General features: G+C 36.7%; 1 protein-coding gene across 6 annotated transcripts in view; it reads right to left on the bottom strand.

Annotated features, from left to right (window-relative positions):
• Positions 1–18,628, bottom strand: part of GRM1 (glutamate metabotropic receptor 1) — a 181,670-nt gene that overhangs the window by 159,517 nt on the left and 3,525 nt on the right. Inside the window, exon 1 of one of the 6 annotated variants that reach the window (XM_040698171.1) lies at positions 2,639–3,353. The exons of the other annotated variants lie outside the window; for them this stretch is intronic. Coding sequence (XP_040554105.1) covers positions 2,639–2,690 — 52 coding nt within the window. The 5' untranslated portion in view covers positions 2,691–3,353. Of the gene's footprint in view, positions 1–2,638; positions 3,354–18,628 lie in introns of those variants that run through there. 6 annotated transcript variants of the gene reach the window in all.

Raw genomic sequence — 18,628 nt, 5'->3', positions numbered from 1 at the left:
TACAATATGGAAAAACAATATCTCCAAGTCATCTTATTACATCTGCCTTAGCTTACAAAGAGGGCATATCAAACCATTTACTAGAAATGAAATGAAGAGATTAGAAAGCAAAGAAGACAAGATCTGATAAACACTGTAAACCACTAGATTTTTCTAGAGGTAAATTTAATCGTTTTTCTGTAGATAATTTTTAAAGATAGTGTTTACCTGACACTTACTGGAATTATTAAAAATGAAAAAAAAAAAAACCAAAACAGGTAGAAATATATTTAATGAATGAATATACAGGATCTTCTGAAATAAATATTTTTTTGCATAGTGGTCTGTAGCAAAAGGGATCACATCTGATGACTCTTTTTTTCCATCCCTGTTCTCCCTAAGAGCAGAGAGACATTCAGTTGTTGGTGGGGAGGGAAAGCCATGCTCAAAAAGTCAATCAGTGGCCAAGTTCTTATTGGCACTAGGACCATCTTTGCTGGTGGCATGCTGCTAATACACGTGCCCAAGAAGAACCATCTCTCTTCATTGGTCTCTAAGTGGTGCAGTGACTTTTCAGCTTTTTACCCTGTAAAAATTGTAGGTATGGTTGATTTTTTTAAATTTTAATTTAATTTTTTTTATTTTTATTTTTATTATTTTTTAATTACTTTCAGTCAGTAAGTATTAAAAAAAGCTTCATCAGAACATGTAAGGAAAAGCTCAGGAATGGTGGGATCTTGATCAGGACTTAAATGTTTTTTGTATGATGAGTTTCACTGGGCACTTCTTGGCTGCAGCAGAGATTAATTTCAATGATTAGCAAACAAAGCATCAAGAGTGACAATTATATCTGAAATACTTTGCTGAAATACGTCTGAAATATCTCACTAAACCACAACTGCCAACCTTGTTTTCAACCCTGCATCCAGACAGCTACAAGTGAAGTTTTACAAGAAACTAACTTGCAAAAGCTCCCCCCATAGCAGTCCATATTCTGTTAAATCTTATTAATTAATGTGTACAGTAAGATGATATTGCATCATTGATGAAAAAAACTCCAAATTGAGACAGAAAAGACTGTTAATAAAAGTCATCCTTTAACATGTCAGCTAATACTATTGCCTAGGAAATGATGTTAGATATTTCAGTTTTCCATGGCAATGTTAATCAGATTAATTACTTCATTTTGCCTGTAATCTAAGAAGCTACTGTTTTCACCACTTCTGAAAGTAAATATCTGCCTACAACAAAAAGTGATGATGGCCAAAGATAAATGGATTTAAGAAAACAAACTCAAATCTGAATTATGTATGTCACTGACATCATAGAGCTAGGGAAAAAAAATTAAAGCATTGCTTCCTGAATTGCATCCACTTTAATCACATTTTGTCACAGGTGTCAACTCTGTCAGAATAATATCTGTCAAAATGAATTAGTGGAAAATTTAGTACTTCACTTTTAATGAAGAATAAGATTGTAATGCCATTTTAATTTTCCTTCATCCTCTTGTTAGACCTTGATAAATGCTCTCTCATAAGCGCTGCTGCTCTTTTGACATGATGCCTGTACTCTAACTTAGCAAATCTAAAGAAAGTCAAAGACAGAAAGAAATCTGGTTTTCTTAACATTTTATGAGGTCTCTACAAACTGTTATCATCTTGATGACTTAAAGTGGCTTAGTTGTTTTTTCTCCTCTCCTAAATAATACTTTTATTTTGAGAAGATATCCAAGTCAGCAGAAAGTACTTAACAGAAAATGTATGTAAATAAAAACACGTGAAGCAATTCTGTGTGTTCATGTAGGTATATACAACAGTAAGAGAATGAACTATTTTGTTCTCTCTTTTTTCAGAGCTGAGGTTCATCATAACACTACATGGGGAATAGACACTTCTAGTGAGATATTTACTGCACTTACTATCATTAAGAAATAAAATATGTTTCTCTTCAATGCAAAACCAATTGGGTCCAGTGTCTGAACTAGTTCAAATACTGGCTGAGCAACCTTTCTGAGCAACGGCATCAGATATTTGCCATCTTCTGACTACACTCAGCAACAGCCTCCTACTAAGGAGGTAGCTCTCTCACTGGAACCAATTCAAAATTATCAAAAGCACAAGCAAAAGCAAAGAGAGTCCCTGGAACACAGAGCTGGAGGAAAGTTCTGGAGTAACAGCATGATTGTTCCTGGCAGTTTCTGAGACATGCAGCCCAGGAGTCCTGATCACTACCTTCAGGAGCTGGCACTCAGCAGCATTAGCTCATGAGTCTAATACTTCGACTCTTGCCCTTAAAGATATCAACCACAGCAGCCTGCCAGACTCAACATGGACAAACTGGCTAGTACACCTGTGCCTTCCTCTCCCAAAAAGCCTGCCCAGCCAAGATCCTTGCATAGAATTGATTAGATTCAGTCTTTGAATAAAAACACAACTCTGCCACTCACTTGACTACAGTTGGCGGCGTGAGGGTCTAAAAGGTAATAGAGAAATACAAGAAGCTGGGAACTGCAGAAAAGAAAAAGAAAGAAAGAAAAAAATGCTGATTAAAAATAATGAACTTGGGTCACTGCTAGAAGGGAATGTGCAGAACAGGAAGAAGCATTCAATAAATTTCTATGTTCTGTATTTTGAGAAAAAGACAGATCATGTATACATACCAGAAGATAATGATGATGTTGATGATGATGATGATGAATGGATATTTCCCATTTCCAGCTCAGAAGGAAATGAAGTAGCAGCTCCAAAAGGCAGGCATTTTAAGATGGATGTGCTCGGATAACTTTTGAAAGAAGTGGCTGATGAGTTCTCTGAACTACTAGAAATGATTTTCAATAGCTGTCAGAAGTCATAAAGTGCCAGAGGACTGCAAAAAAGGTAGTGTTGTGCAATACTTTAAAAGGGAAAGTGAATTCACCTGATTAATTGCAGATCTGTCAGCCTGACTCTCATTCTGGCCAAAATGACTCAGGAACTGACATGGAACTTGAGTGATAAAAAAATAAATAAAGGAATGGTATAACGTAACAGGTATCAGTCACAGATAGGTAGAAACGGACCTTTCAAAATCAGTTATCTGAAATAATCAATGAATTTACAACTTTAGTCATTAAATCAATAATGTCAGTGAAGTAGAGATATATATCTACAAGACAAGACATCTACCTTCATTTTGTGTGATGCATTTGCTATGGACCTGGAATGATAACAATCATTATTGTATACATAAAATAGATTAAAATCTGGATGTTAAGTTTTGACGTATGCTTGCAGTGAAGGGATATTAATAGATCAAGAGTCCTTTTATTGTGTACTGCAAGGATCTGTTCTTAGATTTATCTAGTTAACATTAATCAGTGACCTGAAAAAAAAAACAAAAATACAAAAGCGTTACCAGTAACATTTGCAAATGACAGAAAGACTGGGAGACAAGTTACTAACATAGCATGATCCAGGTCATTCAGTAAATTGGGCATAAGCAAAGAAACATGCAGGTAAATACACGTGAATATAAACTCTCAGGAACTAAAAATGCCACGCACAAGATATTAAATCCCATGATGGAATAAAATTATTGTCTTGCAGATTATAATACATAAGCACTGAATGTAGTGCTCTGATTAAATATATTTATATAATTGTTCTTTTTATTTATGTAAATAAGTGAAATACTGTAGTAATAGTGAGATCATACTACCTTCATTCTATTTGGAAATAGTATGACTGCTTATGTAATACTACCCAGACTAAAAATATTTTAAAAACGGTTAAAAACTGGTGTAGCCATCAAAACAATGCTAGATAGGAAGATGTTACTTCAAGTGAGCCATTTAAGAACTCAGATGTACTCAGACAAAAACAAGAACCAAAAGCATCAAACCCAAAGCAACTTTTAGCTATAGAAAGAATAAAATTCTAGGTCGGTGTTCCAAAAGAAGCATTCCTATTAAGAAACTTATCAGCCTGGATTTTAAAATGGGTTGTGTATACATACCATTATATCATGTGGGGAGTTCATGAAGAACATACTTGAAAAATCAAATGATTTTGAGTTGGACAGTATCTTGGGAAACCTTTTTGCTCAAATGGCACCAGAGCTACACCTCTGTCTCTACTCTGTATTTCTAAAATATGTATCCTATTTCAAAACAGTTGAAGTTCTCATGTAGGCATTTTCTAAAACACTTAGTAGTATCTTAAAAATGAACAATCTTTCAAGCTTAATGTAGCAAACATCACTTAGCTGTAACATGTCCTTATTACTTGTCAGCACAGTTGTTAACATGGATATCCAGAATACTTGAGCTAGAAACATACAACCTGGGAGCTGTTCTTCAGAGTGCTCCATGTTGTAAATCTAGATTAAATAATATTACCCTTCTCAGTATCTGACCAACTATTAACTCTAATGTATTAGTATTGAAAGGTGCAATATGCCTATGTTACAAACTCAATGAGGCCTTTGCAGATACAAAAGTACAAGTCAAGCAGTTCAGTGTTTAGACCACTCATCAGAGAAGTGGACAATATGGCTTCATTTTTCACACGAGAGGATAAGAAAACACACCCTTCTCTCAGAAGAGTGACATAATTACTGAAATACATATTTACTGAGCTGGACTGTGCTGGGCGTGGCTGAGATAGTGTTAACTCTCTTCACAGCACGCTGTATTACGTTGTGTTTTGGATTCATGACCACAACAGTGTTGATAACACATCAATATTTGCCTATTGCTGAACAGTAGTTAGGCAGCACCAAGGCTTTCAATTTTTTCTCACTCCGCCCCTTCTTTTCCCCTAGAGAACAGACTGGAGATGAGCAAAAACTCCAGAGTGGACATAGCCAAGACAGATGATTCAAACTGGTCAAGAAGATATTCCATGCTGTGTTACAGCATGTTCAGAAATAAAAACTGATGTTGAGGGGCGTTGGGGCTTCAAAGGTGGTTGCTGTTCATAGACTGGTAGAGCATGAGTCTGCCTCTTGGAAGTAGTGAGAGACTTCCTTTGTTTCACTTATTTGTTTTTAAAATATTCCAGCATCTATTAAACTGTGTTTGTCTTGATCTATAAGTTTTCTCACTTCTGTCTTTCCAATTTTTACCCACTGCCTTGGCATAGGACAGGGAGAAGCAAATAAGTGGCTGTGTGGGTGGCTGGCTGCTGGTCAGGGTCAGCCCACCACATGGACCAATGAACCTTTAAAAAATCTTGTGAAATGCAGCAGTGTAAAGTTTGACAGTAATGCTTCCCAGATGGATTTTCTAATCTTCTCAGAGGATAAAACGACCCAGAATCCCTTTGAGTTATTTGTGATCAAGAGAGATAATGTAAAATAAGAACCACCAAGTTTCCCTCCCTAGCTGTTATTAAAACTACTACAGAATAATATATTTTTAATTCTGAAAGAATTTATTTTCAGTTGTCCAAAGAATGTTTTTCTACAAGAAATGCAGGAATCAATCACCCTGTTCTACAGCAGATCCAATCACTATTTTAAGCTGAGTTAGGGCTAGGGTAGGATGTCCCAATTTCTTTTGTTTCTCTTACATAACTGGATAATATTTGGATCTCCATTATCTGCTGGATCTATTCCCTAATTAGCAGTGAAGCAGAACTCCTTGCTGCATAACTTATATGCTCTGAATAAAATCGCAGCTGTAGAAATTAAGGGTAAAACATCTGTGATTGCAGAAGTGTATCATCTTCACCTTCTTGTTCATTAAAATGTATCCCTTTGCTTATTGGTGTTCCAGGTTAGAATACGCCAAACACCTTATTCCCTTTCTTAGAAGCAATAGTGGCCTCGTCGCAAGGATAACTGGTAGCAGCATAAGGTCAAGTTTCTCTGAGACTGAAATTCAAATGTGCATTACCATGAAGAAATTCTTTGTAAAGATTTACACTTTTTAGAATGCAACTCTGGAATCCTTCTACAAGAAAAATAATAATAACAAAAATAATAATAAAATAAAATAAAAAAGAAGGCAAACTGATAAAATATCATTTCTATTAGCAAAATATGCAGTCTTTCTCTCTGTACTCCTCTTTTCTTAGACTTTTTCCTCACATATATAGGCACAAACATTTGAATTGAAAGTCTATAATAATTTTATCCAAAAACGCTTCCTACAGAAATCAATGGAATCAAAGCCAATTCTATTTTTAGATTAAAATAAGTTACAATAATAAAAGGTTAATTATGATCTGATTGTAATGACTACTACACTGTTCTCAAAATTTTACCCTTCCCTGTGTAAAAAATAAGTTTTCAGGTCAGCTCAGATGGATTTTTTTCCTAATCTAAATAAAATGTACTTCCCACTGACTGAGGATAGAACCATCAATTCCATATGGTTCAAGGATGCTTACATCTAATGTTTCTAATTAATGTAATAAGGCAGTTTACAATGAAAACATGAAAAGAAAGATCAATACTGAAGAAGAGAGATTTACACATATGTAAGTTCTTTTCCAGAAGGCAATAGCTTTTGGAAAGAATAGTCAACTGAGACTTTCAGAAAGTGTTTTTGGTGTTAGTATACTGGGAGAGGGAGCTGAAGGAAAGACGAGAAGAAGCTGATACAGAAAGGTACAGGCTGTGATTTTTATGAGAAGGATGATGAGACACTGCTAAAGGCAGAGCCACCCAGAAGATCCCTATAGAAAGTTCTGTCCTTTGGAAGGTGTTGATTCAGCAGAATCAAAAATTTCTACAAGAATCTCTTCAATAAATTTCTCCTCAAAACAAGGCAGACCACTGTTCTTTTATGCCAGCCCCTCATCAGCCACCTTTGATGTTCTGCTGTCTATGCAATGAAACCTTCTTACTGAACAATGAAGCATACACAGTGCACATTCTGAATATGACCTGCAATTTGTGATTTTCTTATATGATTCACAAAATATTTGAGATAGTATTTGTTAGAGGCTAGATGATTTAAGACAGCTTCCTTGGAAGATTAGAAAAATGGTATTAGTGTATGGAAGCTGAAAATACCAAAAAGACAGCAGCCTTTGACAAGAGAAATCTTTGTGTGGTAGAGACACAGTAATAATTCCTTTTCTTTCTTCTCTGTATGTTACTTTCCTGCATGTATTACAAGAAAAGTCTTGTATGAGCTTCTGAAACTAAGCACATACAAACCAAAACACAATTAATGAAAAGTATTCATTAAAAATGGGAAAGGAAAAAAAATCCAGAAATCCAGGAGAAACTTACCCTACTGTAATCCAATTAGTAACAAATGGGAAAAAAAAAAAAAAAAAAAAAAAGAATCCTAATTCTCTCATGGGAAGGTGCAATGACGTTTCAGCTTTCAGTTAACTGTCTTTTTACCTTGATCTTTCATTTATAAAGCTAAAAATATGGCCAAGCTAATCAGTTATTTCAGTATTCCACTTTAAATTAAGAAAGAGAGCAGAAATTAACTTATATCTGTCTCTTCAGAACAATACATACAGAATATTTCCCTTTTTCTCCAGTGGGCTGCAGCCTTCAATAAATCCACTCATCAGTTTTCATAATCCTATGAAATGCAGAATTCAGAGGCCATATGGTCTCCTTATAGCCTAACCCTGTAGAAAGATCTTTACTAGGTTTTAATATGTTAATTTTATCTATAGAAAGCCTGTCTTTAATGTGACTAAAAGCACATTGTGCCTAAACTAGTAAGGCATCGGAAACATCTGTGAAGTGAGCAATCCTCAGAAAAAAATGTCTTGTAAGTATACAGTTAATTCATGTCTTCCATAATTCATGTTCTTAAAGTTGAGTCAGTGTTCACATGTCTTTTTGGATCACGCAAGAGTGTTCTGCACTTTAACGGATCTCCCTGTGGAGCCAGATGTATGGCTAAATTTCAGTCAAAAGCTAGTCTCCCATTGACTTCATTAAGGCAGAATCATAGGTCTGAGCATAAATACAGATGTATAGCCAGAATCTTAAAGAGCGTTTTATTATCCATATATCCTTAGGGTATGAGCTATAAAAAGCAGTGATGTGTCTCAAGATATTTGTAGCACCAGCACATTTCTGCTTTACACTTCAAAGGCAACACCACAGCTACGCCAACAGTGGAATACACTTTTTCACGTATGTGGAACTCAGCAGAAAATGTGGAAATAGGTGTAACATGACAGTGCTCAAAAGTGCCTTGTAAATGCCCATTAATGTGTTTTGTGCATGAAACAATAGCATCTATAATACATCAGCTATGTTAAGAAACATCCAGAAAACACTATCATCTGTTTTCACAGCAAATCTTCACAAAATTCACTACTGCTTTCCTTTCTAGAAAAACTGATGGGTAAAAATGTTAATTAACCCAGTTACAAATGTCTTGTACTCTTCCACACATTTTGGGTTGTTGTTTATTGTATTTTGCATGTCCTGTCAAATGAATTATATCATTTTAGATTCAATGTAGTGTTCAAATTAATGAGATTGTGAGAAAAATATCACTGCATTCTTTTAAAAAACTTGCTGTTTTCTTCAGTCACAAGGGACAATATTTCTGACACAGGAAAAAGAACAAGGCCAGTATTAAAATCTGCATGAAAACTGGAATTTTCAACCAGCAAACAAAAATAGTGTAACAAAAGATCTTTGTAAACTAACAGTAAAATGCATAAAAAGGCACCAATTGCTTGTAAACGAATAAATATACACTCAAAATAACGCACACAAAATACAACAGTGGACTACCTTTGACTAAGGAGGTTGTTTAATCCTGAATTTCTTTCCTATGTAGTTAGTGTCTACAGCATAAGATACTTTAATTTTCCAAGGCAGCTGAGACCATGAGTGAACACATGAATGTTAAGCTACTTTTAAAATGTTTTTCCTCTCTGCTTATGTAATCAGAAGTATTAATAAATAATTAGAATATGGTGCTTGAAAGGACTTGAGGTCTTCATATCTACCTGACCACCTGCACAATGCCAGCCCATGGGTTCACTCAGAATACCACTGCAGCGGGTCCAGGGAATTGCATTTGAATAAAACTGCTCTGGAATGTCTGCAGCACATTTTGGTTAGACAACATCAAAAGACTGAGCATGCATTATTTTTCCTTAGTCATATGTCCCAGTAGTCAACCATCTTTAAAAGTACACATTTGTTCACTGAGGAGCAAATGACACTTGCTATGTTTTAACAATTAAGACAAAGAACAATTTATTTCTTATTGGTTTTGTTTGCTTGGAGGAATTTTTTTTTTTTAATATATAAAATAGGTTGTACCTCTCTTTTGACAAACCATGTGGAATAAGCTGTTTTAGATTCCTTCGATAAGGCATTTTTTTCATCCCACTAATCATTTTATCCTGACCTCTTTCCAGTATTTTAAATTCCTTTCTAAAATATTGATAATGGCACTGAAAAGACAACTGCAACATTAATTATAATAATCCTTACGTGGAGGTAAAGTTCCCAGTCTCACAAGAGTTACACAAGCTATTCATACTCTGGGGTAGATTTTTTAGGGTTTGGTGGGTTTTATTGTTTGTTGTTGTTGTTGTTGTTGCTGTTGTTTTCTGGAAGCAGATCTTCTGTAACTGTATATTGCATTTAGGACTTAAGTGCAAGTGGCACACGTGCCTTAATCCCTCATACGTGGTTTGCATTTGACTGTACTAGCATACATTTTCTTAGACCGGGCCTAGTTTACCAAGAGATTTGAGTGTTTCATTTTCTCCCCATTACTTACCATCTCACAGATGCATATCTTGTCAGCAGAGATGTGTTTCATATCATTTATGAAGACAGTGAGGCATTAGACTCTTTGTTGATCTCTGTGCAATGCAGTTAAAATGACCTCATTTGATGGTTGCTCCCCACTTACTGAGGTCGGTGTTCTGAGTTGTAATTTATTTGATGTCTGTTTTGCCAATATTGTATATTACTGTTTAAAACCAAAATAATCTTTGATATTAATTCATCGCCTTATAAAAGTCTGACATACTCAATCTGAACAGTTACATTTAGCTACCACAATTGCACTTTCATCAGGAAATAAAATCAAGTTGGTGTATAAACTATTTCCTGTAGAGTCACTCTGATTGGCTGTAATTTAATTATAACTTTTTGTCAGCTGAATCCTGAATTACCATCTTATTTTTCTGAAGTTTGCTGTCTTGGTAGCTGTAGTTGTCTGGGATAGCTCACTCATCCTTTGCTTTTGGATTTTTGGCACAACCCAATGCTGATCATTTTGCCTGTTCCATTATAGATTCAAATCAATATTCATCGCCTCACTCAGCTTCGTAACATCAGTTTTGGACATCACTCTCCTCATGTGGCAGACTCAGACTCTCTACAACCTTATGCCACTTTTTTGCAGGATGCCAGCAGTGGAGGACACAATTATGGACATGTTTAGGGATAGGTTTAAGAGAATTTTGACCATCTCATTCTGAGATCAGCGACAAATGCAGAAGCTCCTGGAAAGTCTTCTCATCATTCCTGTAATTCCACTTGCAGATTGGCACTGGGAAGGAGGAGGAATTCCAGCCCTGCGTTGGATAACAGGCACAGGCACTGTCCCTTAATATGTGCAGACAGAGCTGCTGGATGTTGGAGTCCTGGAGAAATCTGGCAGCAAATTGGTTTGGCTCAGGCAGATAACTACATGAAAGAGAAAGGCTAATCCTATTTTTACAAGAGAATGCAGTGACACCTGAGAAATGTGATCCAGGTGCCTTGAGGAGGAAGAGAACAGTACTAATGAAAGGGCACATGACTTAGTTAAAGTTACAGATTGGTGTTCTGTGGCTGTGTGATATCCAGGCTTATGAGGCTTCTGCCTGCCTCCTTCCCCCTTCCCAAAATCTTGAAAACTCCTGTTCTAGCAGAGTGACTGTCCCAGCTCAGCACTTCACATATCTGTGGAATTTTTAATCTGATCCCAAATATATGTTCATGCTCCCATGGGATTGTGTCCTGGAAAATAAGAGCATCATCTGAGAGAATGCTGTTGGCCCATGGCAGTAACCTATTCTACCCACTTCAGCGGTAATGGATTTCAATTTTTCAGTCACTCAAATCATCCCACCAGTTTCAGCAATGATGATAATGTAGCATTCCTTTGCAGCACTGTCAATATTTAATTTCTCGCTGCTCAGGCAAGAGACTGAAATTAAACAGGTAGAGCCTGCAGTCAGAGAAATACATTCTCTCTAAGAGGATTACCATCTATCAATACCCAGCACTTAATACAACTGCTACTACAATCTACATGCCAAATTTCCTTGCACTCAAGCCTCCCCACTGAGCACCATGCAGGTAAAAAACAAAACAAAACAAAACAACTACTCATATATATGTCTGAAATTTTTTCTCAAATCCTGACAATTAATTACAAATTTATTTTTATATTATACTCTGTATTGGAAAAGACCTTCTGTGGAACCTAGACTGGTGTTTAAAGAATGTTGTTATGAACATCTACTCAGATTTCCAATGACTTTCACAATTTTCATGCCTAGTTCTTGTTGCCCGGATGAGTTTTGTTTGAATAAATGTGTGGGAAGCTACCAGCCTTTACAAATACACACAGCCACAAATGAATAAGGATGAAAGTTCCTGGTCAAACTACAGACTGTGACGGCACTGAGGAAAATGGAAGTCTGCCTGACAAACAATATGCAAGAGAGAAAAAAAAAGAGTAAAATTCTTTGGAGAATTAATGTTTTGAAGTGAACTAGATTCATCGTTCTTCTAGTTGGAAGTTGAAATTATGTATATGAATATCTTCTAATATCTATGTAAATCAAGTGAACAGTTTGCCTTCACACAATTTTACACTACTTTTGATAATTATGAGATGCTTCTAACTAAGGATTCATAAGCACTGGGGATTTTCAGTGTTCTCTGAGGAATATCATTCCCATAACCTGAAAACACATGATTGCCATGTTAATCCCCATTCAGGATCCACTGATCTCAAACAGAGGACCAACAGCTAACTTCACTGAGGACTGTATCGGGAGTCCTACAGCTACACTTACCCTCTGCACCAGCACAGGACACAATCTGCTCTGCTTTGTCCTCAGAATTGTCAAATGCCTATCCTTACAACATTTGTATCAAATTTCAAAGAGATTTATAAATCAGTCCTGCTAGTTAATAAAATGCAGGAATCCTTTAACTAATTTGTTTGTTTAAAAATATTCAGCAGAGAATACAAACAGAAATTGCTGAAACCACTGCGTTGTATAATAGCATGACTTTTCACTAAAATGAAATATCTACCACATTGGTTCTTGACAGCCACAAGCCATCCAGGTAGTGACATAGAATCATGTCACAAGAGGAAATGAGAGCTTGTCATACATGGTACTTTTCATTAAAAGTACTCCACGTGTCACAGGCTGCTACTAACACACATTGGCTCTGTATGTAGTACTGCCAGACTGCAGGTTAGATAATGGAAGATGAAGGTAAATCTTACATACTGTGTACTGATTTCATGTGTGTTGCCTCATCTTCTCACTGAGCTCACAAAAGAAGAGTTAGCCTGGAGCAGTATAGAAGGCCTATTAGAACATAAGTATCAAAAAATCTGTAATTATGACTGAAATTTAGACATATTTGGTATGAAAAGGCTGCAAGGGAAATAAAAATTGGTAATGGTAATAAGAGAATAAGTAATGCTAATAAGAGAATAAAATCCTAAGAAATCACGTGGAAATGACTTAGATACATATAAGAGACTGTGAGCAGTTTTAAATACCACTGCTCAAAAACAATCACCAAATCTCCAAAAAGATCAAAGAGCCAGCACGATAAAACAGAAAAGTAAGCTCCATAATGCCAGTAAAATACAACTGAAAAAAAATTAACAAGTGGAAATTTTGTCCTAATGAGGGAATGAGAACAGAGAATACCTTGGCAAATGAAACATAAAACCACAATAAGACAATGAGACAATATGAAACAATTTTGAGACACAAAGACATAAAACATAATAATCCACAATTTTCTGAATATTCCAGAAATGAGAAACTTGCCTTAAATCCACTGATAACCAGATACATAAAAAGAGCACTTGGGGAAGATAAAACCATAGCAGAAAAGTTAAATTAGCTGTCTGGATCTACACTGTCTGTGAAGGGAGATAGGATAGTCCTCATAGAAAGGTCATTTCTTCCGTAGGACATGTCTAAACAGCTGTCTCAGAGTATCAATATTTTATAACAAATCCGTAAGATGGATTTAACAAATTGCCAAGACCAGCTAATTTTCCAAGCAGAATTCTGCTATGGTACTTTGATGCCAATTAAATTGGCCTTAGTACCAAAACAGATGGCAGCGGTAAAGTGGAAAAAATCATCTTATATTTTCACATACCAGATTTAATCACTAAGAGAATTTATAGAGTGTTTAGAGTGTAGAGGGTAACCCAATGAATAAAAGACTTGTGACATTCCCATATAAAGCTCACTGGTTGAAACAATAACAGTAACAGCATTTATACACAAGTAAATAAATACATAATATCTGAGAAGAACCAACACAGCTTTTACAGAGAAAATATGAGGGCTATTGGTGCACAGCATCGGAGGCAGATGTTGGTGGTACAGCAGTAGAGGTTGAACCTAACCGCCCATATTCTGTTACAATTTGTTGTTGTGTGACAGATGGCAGCAGAGGGGCATTCATCAACTCCTGCTGAACGCTGATGGGGACCAAACGGTGGATGTGAGCCCAGTGAGGTGGTGGGTGGTGCATTTCAGCAGAGGTGACAGTGGGTACCTCTGCTGGTGCAGATTTTTACAAGTACGGCATGCAGGCTCTTGTTCATCACTGGCAAAAAGGTATAGCTAATGGTGGTGACTGTGTTGAAAAATTGTGTTCTGTAGCTGATATACCACTGAATTTGATCTACCAAATTCTGTTATCGTGCCCTATGTATCTGTTGTAGTTTCCATGGAAATAAATAGGAGGCATTACATTCAGAATGACCTCAGAAGTTTAGTGGATTCCTTTGATGGAGCAAATAGCCACGTGAATGATACAATAACTATAAAACATTTGGAATTTAAGAGAGCTTTTGATGAGGTCTCTCAGTAGTGGTTCTCACAGAAGCAGAGGTAATACTGGATTAGACAGAATGTGCTGCTATGGATTAAGAATTGGCTAACAGAGAGAAACAAAAGGACAAGAAATAAATTTTGTGTTAATTCATGTGGAGTAACACATCTGTGTATGATGGCCTATGAATTAGACTTTACCTTTTAAGAAAAAGGCATTGTGGACATTTAAAAGTATTTTCTGATGGCATCCATTCAGTGCACTGTGGGAGCCGAAAAGGTAATGGACCAGTAGAATTTTATCAGGAAAGGTCCAAGAGCAATACAGAACAAGTTACTTCATGACTCAATTTAACCATGGTGTACTCCACCCCAAGCAATGCATACAACTGTTACCCAAACATTTCCTGCTAAAACCAGAAGAACAAATTATGATCAAGATTAAGAAATGATGAGAAGTTTTGTACAAATGTATGAATGTAATACAGTCGGTAAGGAACAAATGTAAGTAAATAAGAGGAAATACTTGTTCAAAAAACACATAATTAAATTATAAAATTCTCTGTTAGGACACCTGGGAGAAAGGTATACAAATAGATGCAAAAAGGGATTATTCAAATTCACACAGGAAAGGTCCATTGGCAGCTACTCACCTGGGAACTGTGAGGGTGTGCTCTACATGTGCCCTGCTCTTACTTCTTTTAATGTTCATCCCACTGATGAAGGTCTAGTATAGAATATTTCCCTAGATGTTAATGGAGTTCTTGGCTAAGAGGTTATTTTTCACAATAAACAATTCCCTTAGCAAAGAGATGGAGAGAGTGATTCCTTTGCTGAAAAGCTATTGTAGTTTGTATCCGACCCGTGTTTGGCCGTTCCCATCAGACTGTCAGCACAGGTGTTAATTAGTGCCATCTGTGATGGTGGCCTATACTCTGAACACCTGCCACCAGAAAACATACTGAAATCACAGTGGTTTTTCACACAGGTCAGTGAGCACCAGTTAGCAGTGACTTCGGCTGGTATTTTTCTAGGTTGTGTATGGCAAGTGCAGTCACTCTGGTAGCTCCTACTCCAGCTACCAATTCAGTGGCTCATCAGACCCTTGAAGATTCCTTCTCAATGGATCACATTACTCCTACTTATAACACCTGATACAGTTTTTATTTTTCTGTCTGAGAAAACAAAGAATAAGCACCTTCATCTTGTGAACTCCAGCTCAAAAGAATTATTATAGAGGTATTTTCACATGGTTTTTGAGATCGTCCAGATTGTTTTACTTTTTTTTAAAGGAGTTTTCACTGAGACAAGAATCCTGCAGGAGTTTACAAGGAATATGGAACGTTCAAATCTGAAAACAAGGGGATAATTCAGGAAAAAAAAAAAAAAAAAAAAAAAAAACCAACTGAAGTGAAGCACAAATGAACCCACAGTGTCTACTGATAAATATGTACTCCAGTAATATTGCTGAGAAGGCAGGCACAGAAGTTAGATGAGTCTTTTGAGGTGATTTAACTCATGTAGCTTCCACTTGTGCAGTTGAAAACTTTGATTATTTGTGAATTTAGGAGTACTGCAAAGCAATATATATTTCAGAAGGAATTTCTCTTGATCCTCTGCAGTGTTGGTTGCACACAATATTTTTATCAACATCAATCAATGTAAGTGATTCTCCTAGCACAACACCTTATAATAAATATAATTAATGTGTCCAATACAGGAAGAAATCTAGTCCTTGCCTGTTTTTAAATTACTATTTGTCCTTCTCAGGACATTTCTCTCTCCTTTTTCCCTAACAAGAAGCCTCTGCTGATGATAGGTGAAGCTACTGAACTGGAGAAAAAAAACAGATAGGAGAATGTATCTGGGAACAAACATCTCAGGCACAGTTCGCACTTTATAAGGTTATGAAAAATCTTATGGCTGTTGATAGAAATATTGGTAAATTCTGAAATTTCAAGCGTAGGAATTGGTGTTGCTGTTCACTATTGCCTGACCATAATTTAACTGAAAAGTGCCAATCATCTAGTAACACCAAGAAATTAATGATATATCATTATGAGAAATAGTTGTAAGAACAGCTTGTGAGAAATAAAGCAATGTTATTGTATCAAAATTATTCCTTTGAACCATCTGGTGGATATTGCCCCACTTATCTTTAAACAGGAGTATTATTTTCTAGCACATCTAAAGCTACTTCAGTAAGTTTTACAAAAGAATTTTTTTTTATCTATGAAATCTGCAATGAATAGCGAGGTCTACTCCTTGCCATTCTCATTCCAGTATGCATATATAGCCATGCATATGAGTTTCCTGTATGTTACTACAATGCAGTGTGTGGTAGTCAGGTTATAAAAAAATCACTGTGAAGATAATTAAATACACTGCTGCCTGCTTTGATAGGAAAGTTTTTACAGTTTTGCCATTCATTTTTTTCATAGTTTATTTCAAGCCTTGTGACACAAATCTGACAAATTGATCATATCTTGGTGCTATCAGTAAATAAACCTATAAATAATCAGAATTTGTTGCAATTAACTAAATGGTCCACTTCCAAAGAGATTTCTACTAAGTCTACACATTAACCTGCTAGAATTTAAATGTTGTTTGTAAAGGGGCATTTGTACACTAAAGTGCAAGAATAGTCCATAAATAGCAGGTGGTCAATAGTCAAACAGATCTGTTCACAAAACCAAAAATCTTACACGCATTTTGTAAGGCCAGTGATTGAAAAGAAAATTCAGGCACAAACATTAACTGTTTCTATTTTCTTATTCTGAAGTGACCCTCCTTGGAAAATGAGATCATGTAAAGGCTTCTTACACCATCATCCCTCCTGCCTTTTGGATAAAGATGAGGGATTTTTTGGAGACTCTGCTGAGTACCAGCTAGTGTGTGGGCATCTTAAAGGTCTGGGAAGCTAGTGTAATGCACAGTAATCTCATAAGTGCCCTGTGCATTCTGGAAACAGCCCTTATCACACTTAGTATGTTTGAACATGACCTGAATTCAGGAACACCCATAGAGTTGTGTCCAACTTCATACATGTGTTTTTAAGACCTTTGATTTCCATACGAAGCCTTGGCCTGGAGTTAGACAGACACTTATCTGCATTTCTAGATAAGGATGCCTCCCAAGCCTAAGAGCTGAGAAGATGTACCCATGCCAAGAACTCCAACACTGAAGTACCTTTGAAGAATCCTTAAAAAAATAATAGTCTTGAAAATGCCTTGCAGCTACTCTATAGTCACACAGCCTTCCACAGGCAGATGCACAGATTTCTCACATCATTTCATGACTGCTGCCTACTCTGAAATAAATGTGCTCTCACCATGTGTAAGTATGCTCAACTGAGATACATAACAACCAGACATAGTAACTTGCCTTTGTTTGTTCTGCAGTGTGGAGCTCTATGTGTCAGTTTTAATCTAAAGGGAGCTAAGCGGGCTTTTGAAGACAGATTTTTTCACTAACAAGTTTCTAATCAAGTGCAGCATTTATATACCTTAATAAGCAATGGTGTAAAAAGGACACCATGCAGCATCATGTATTAGTGCACAGAGACTGTATACAGGTAAATGTGGTCGCCAATAATGGCATTAACAAAAGAAGAGTGGGTCTTCATATCACATGCAAAGAAGGATATTGGGAACTATTTGAAAGACATCATGCCATGGGCTGGGTGACTTTACTCTTTTGATTCTTGTGACTCCATGGTTAAGAAATACTGGCACCGAACTGTGCAGCATTTATTTCTGATTTTCATTAGAAGTATATTGCTGCAGACCAGTATTATATGGGGCACTCAGACAGCTCCATCCAGAGTATGGGAGCAGAGGAGGGCGAATGGAGGAGCCGAGATGTTCAGGGTTGTTGCTGACTAACTGTTGCTGGCTGCCACAGGCCATAGGTTGGTGGTCTCGTGTCATCCCCTTGTCACTGGGTACCTGAAGAGCCCCATTAGAATGAGGGACCGGGCAGAAACAGCAGCTCTGCAGCTCTCAAGAGGTGATCAGATCAGATCTGAAGTACTCTGAAAGTGAAACTTCTTCACAGCTTCAACCTGCATGCTTCCTAGGAATGGTCCCATTTTCCACAGTCCCCACTGATGTGATCTCCCAACCAGTGAGACCTCAGCATGGTTTGCAGCCCACTACTAAGACGGTGCAGAGGCCAATGAGTAAGTGTGGAGGAGGAATGTTTCTAACTACACTTTATCCCTCTATTTCCAAACACAGCACGGATGGAGCAGCTCCTATTCACACAGAGTATTACTCAGAGTGGCTCTGTGTTGTCTGTGCAGAGTAATACCACCTTTACCAAACCAGCAAGCAGCTTTCACTGTGAATGCATGGGATTTCAAGCAACAGAATTGCAATAACTCACAGCAATTTCATGTCTACTAATTTCAATTCATATGAGGAAAAAAAAGCCTTTGGAATCCACCCATCAGCAACTGCGATGGGATTAATGACATCTTCCTGGAAAGAACAAAGAAGTTGAGCTTTGTTATATATATTTGCAGTGGGATTTGCAGCCTCACCCTAACAATAAGGGTATGGCAGATACAGATTAAAAAAAAAAAAAAAAAAAAAAGCAAATATGTAACTTGAACT

Source organism: Gallus gallus, chromosome 3 (genome assembly GCF_016699485.2).
Source record: "Gallus gallus isolate bGalGal1 chromosome 3, bGalGal1.mat.broiler.GRCg7b, whole genome shotgun sequence".
NCBI lineage: Eukaryota > Metazoa > Chordata > Aves > Galliformes > Phasianidae > Gallus > Gallus gallus.
This window is presented reverse-complemented; position numbering and strand designations above follow the sequence as displayed.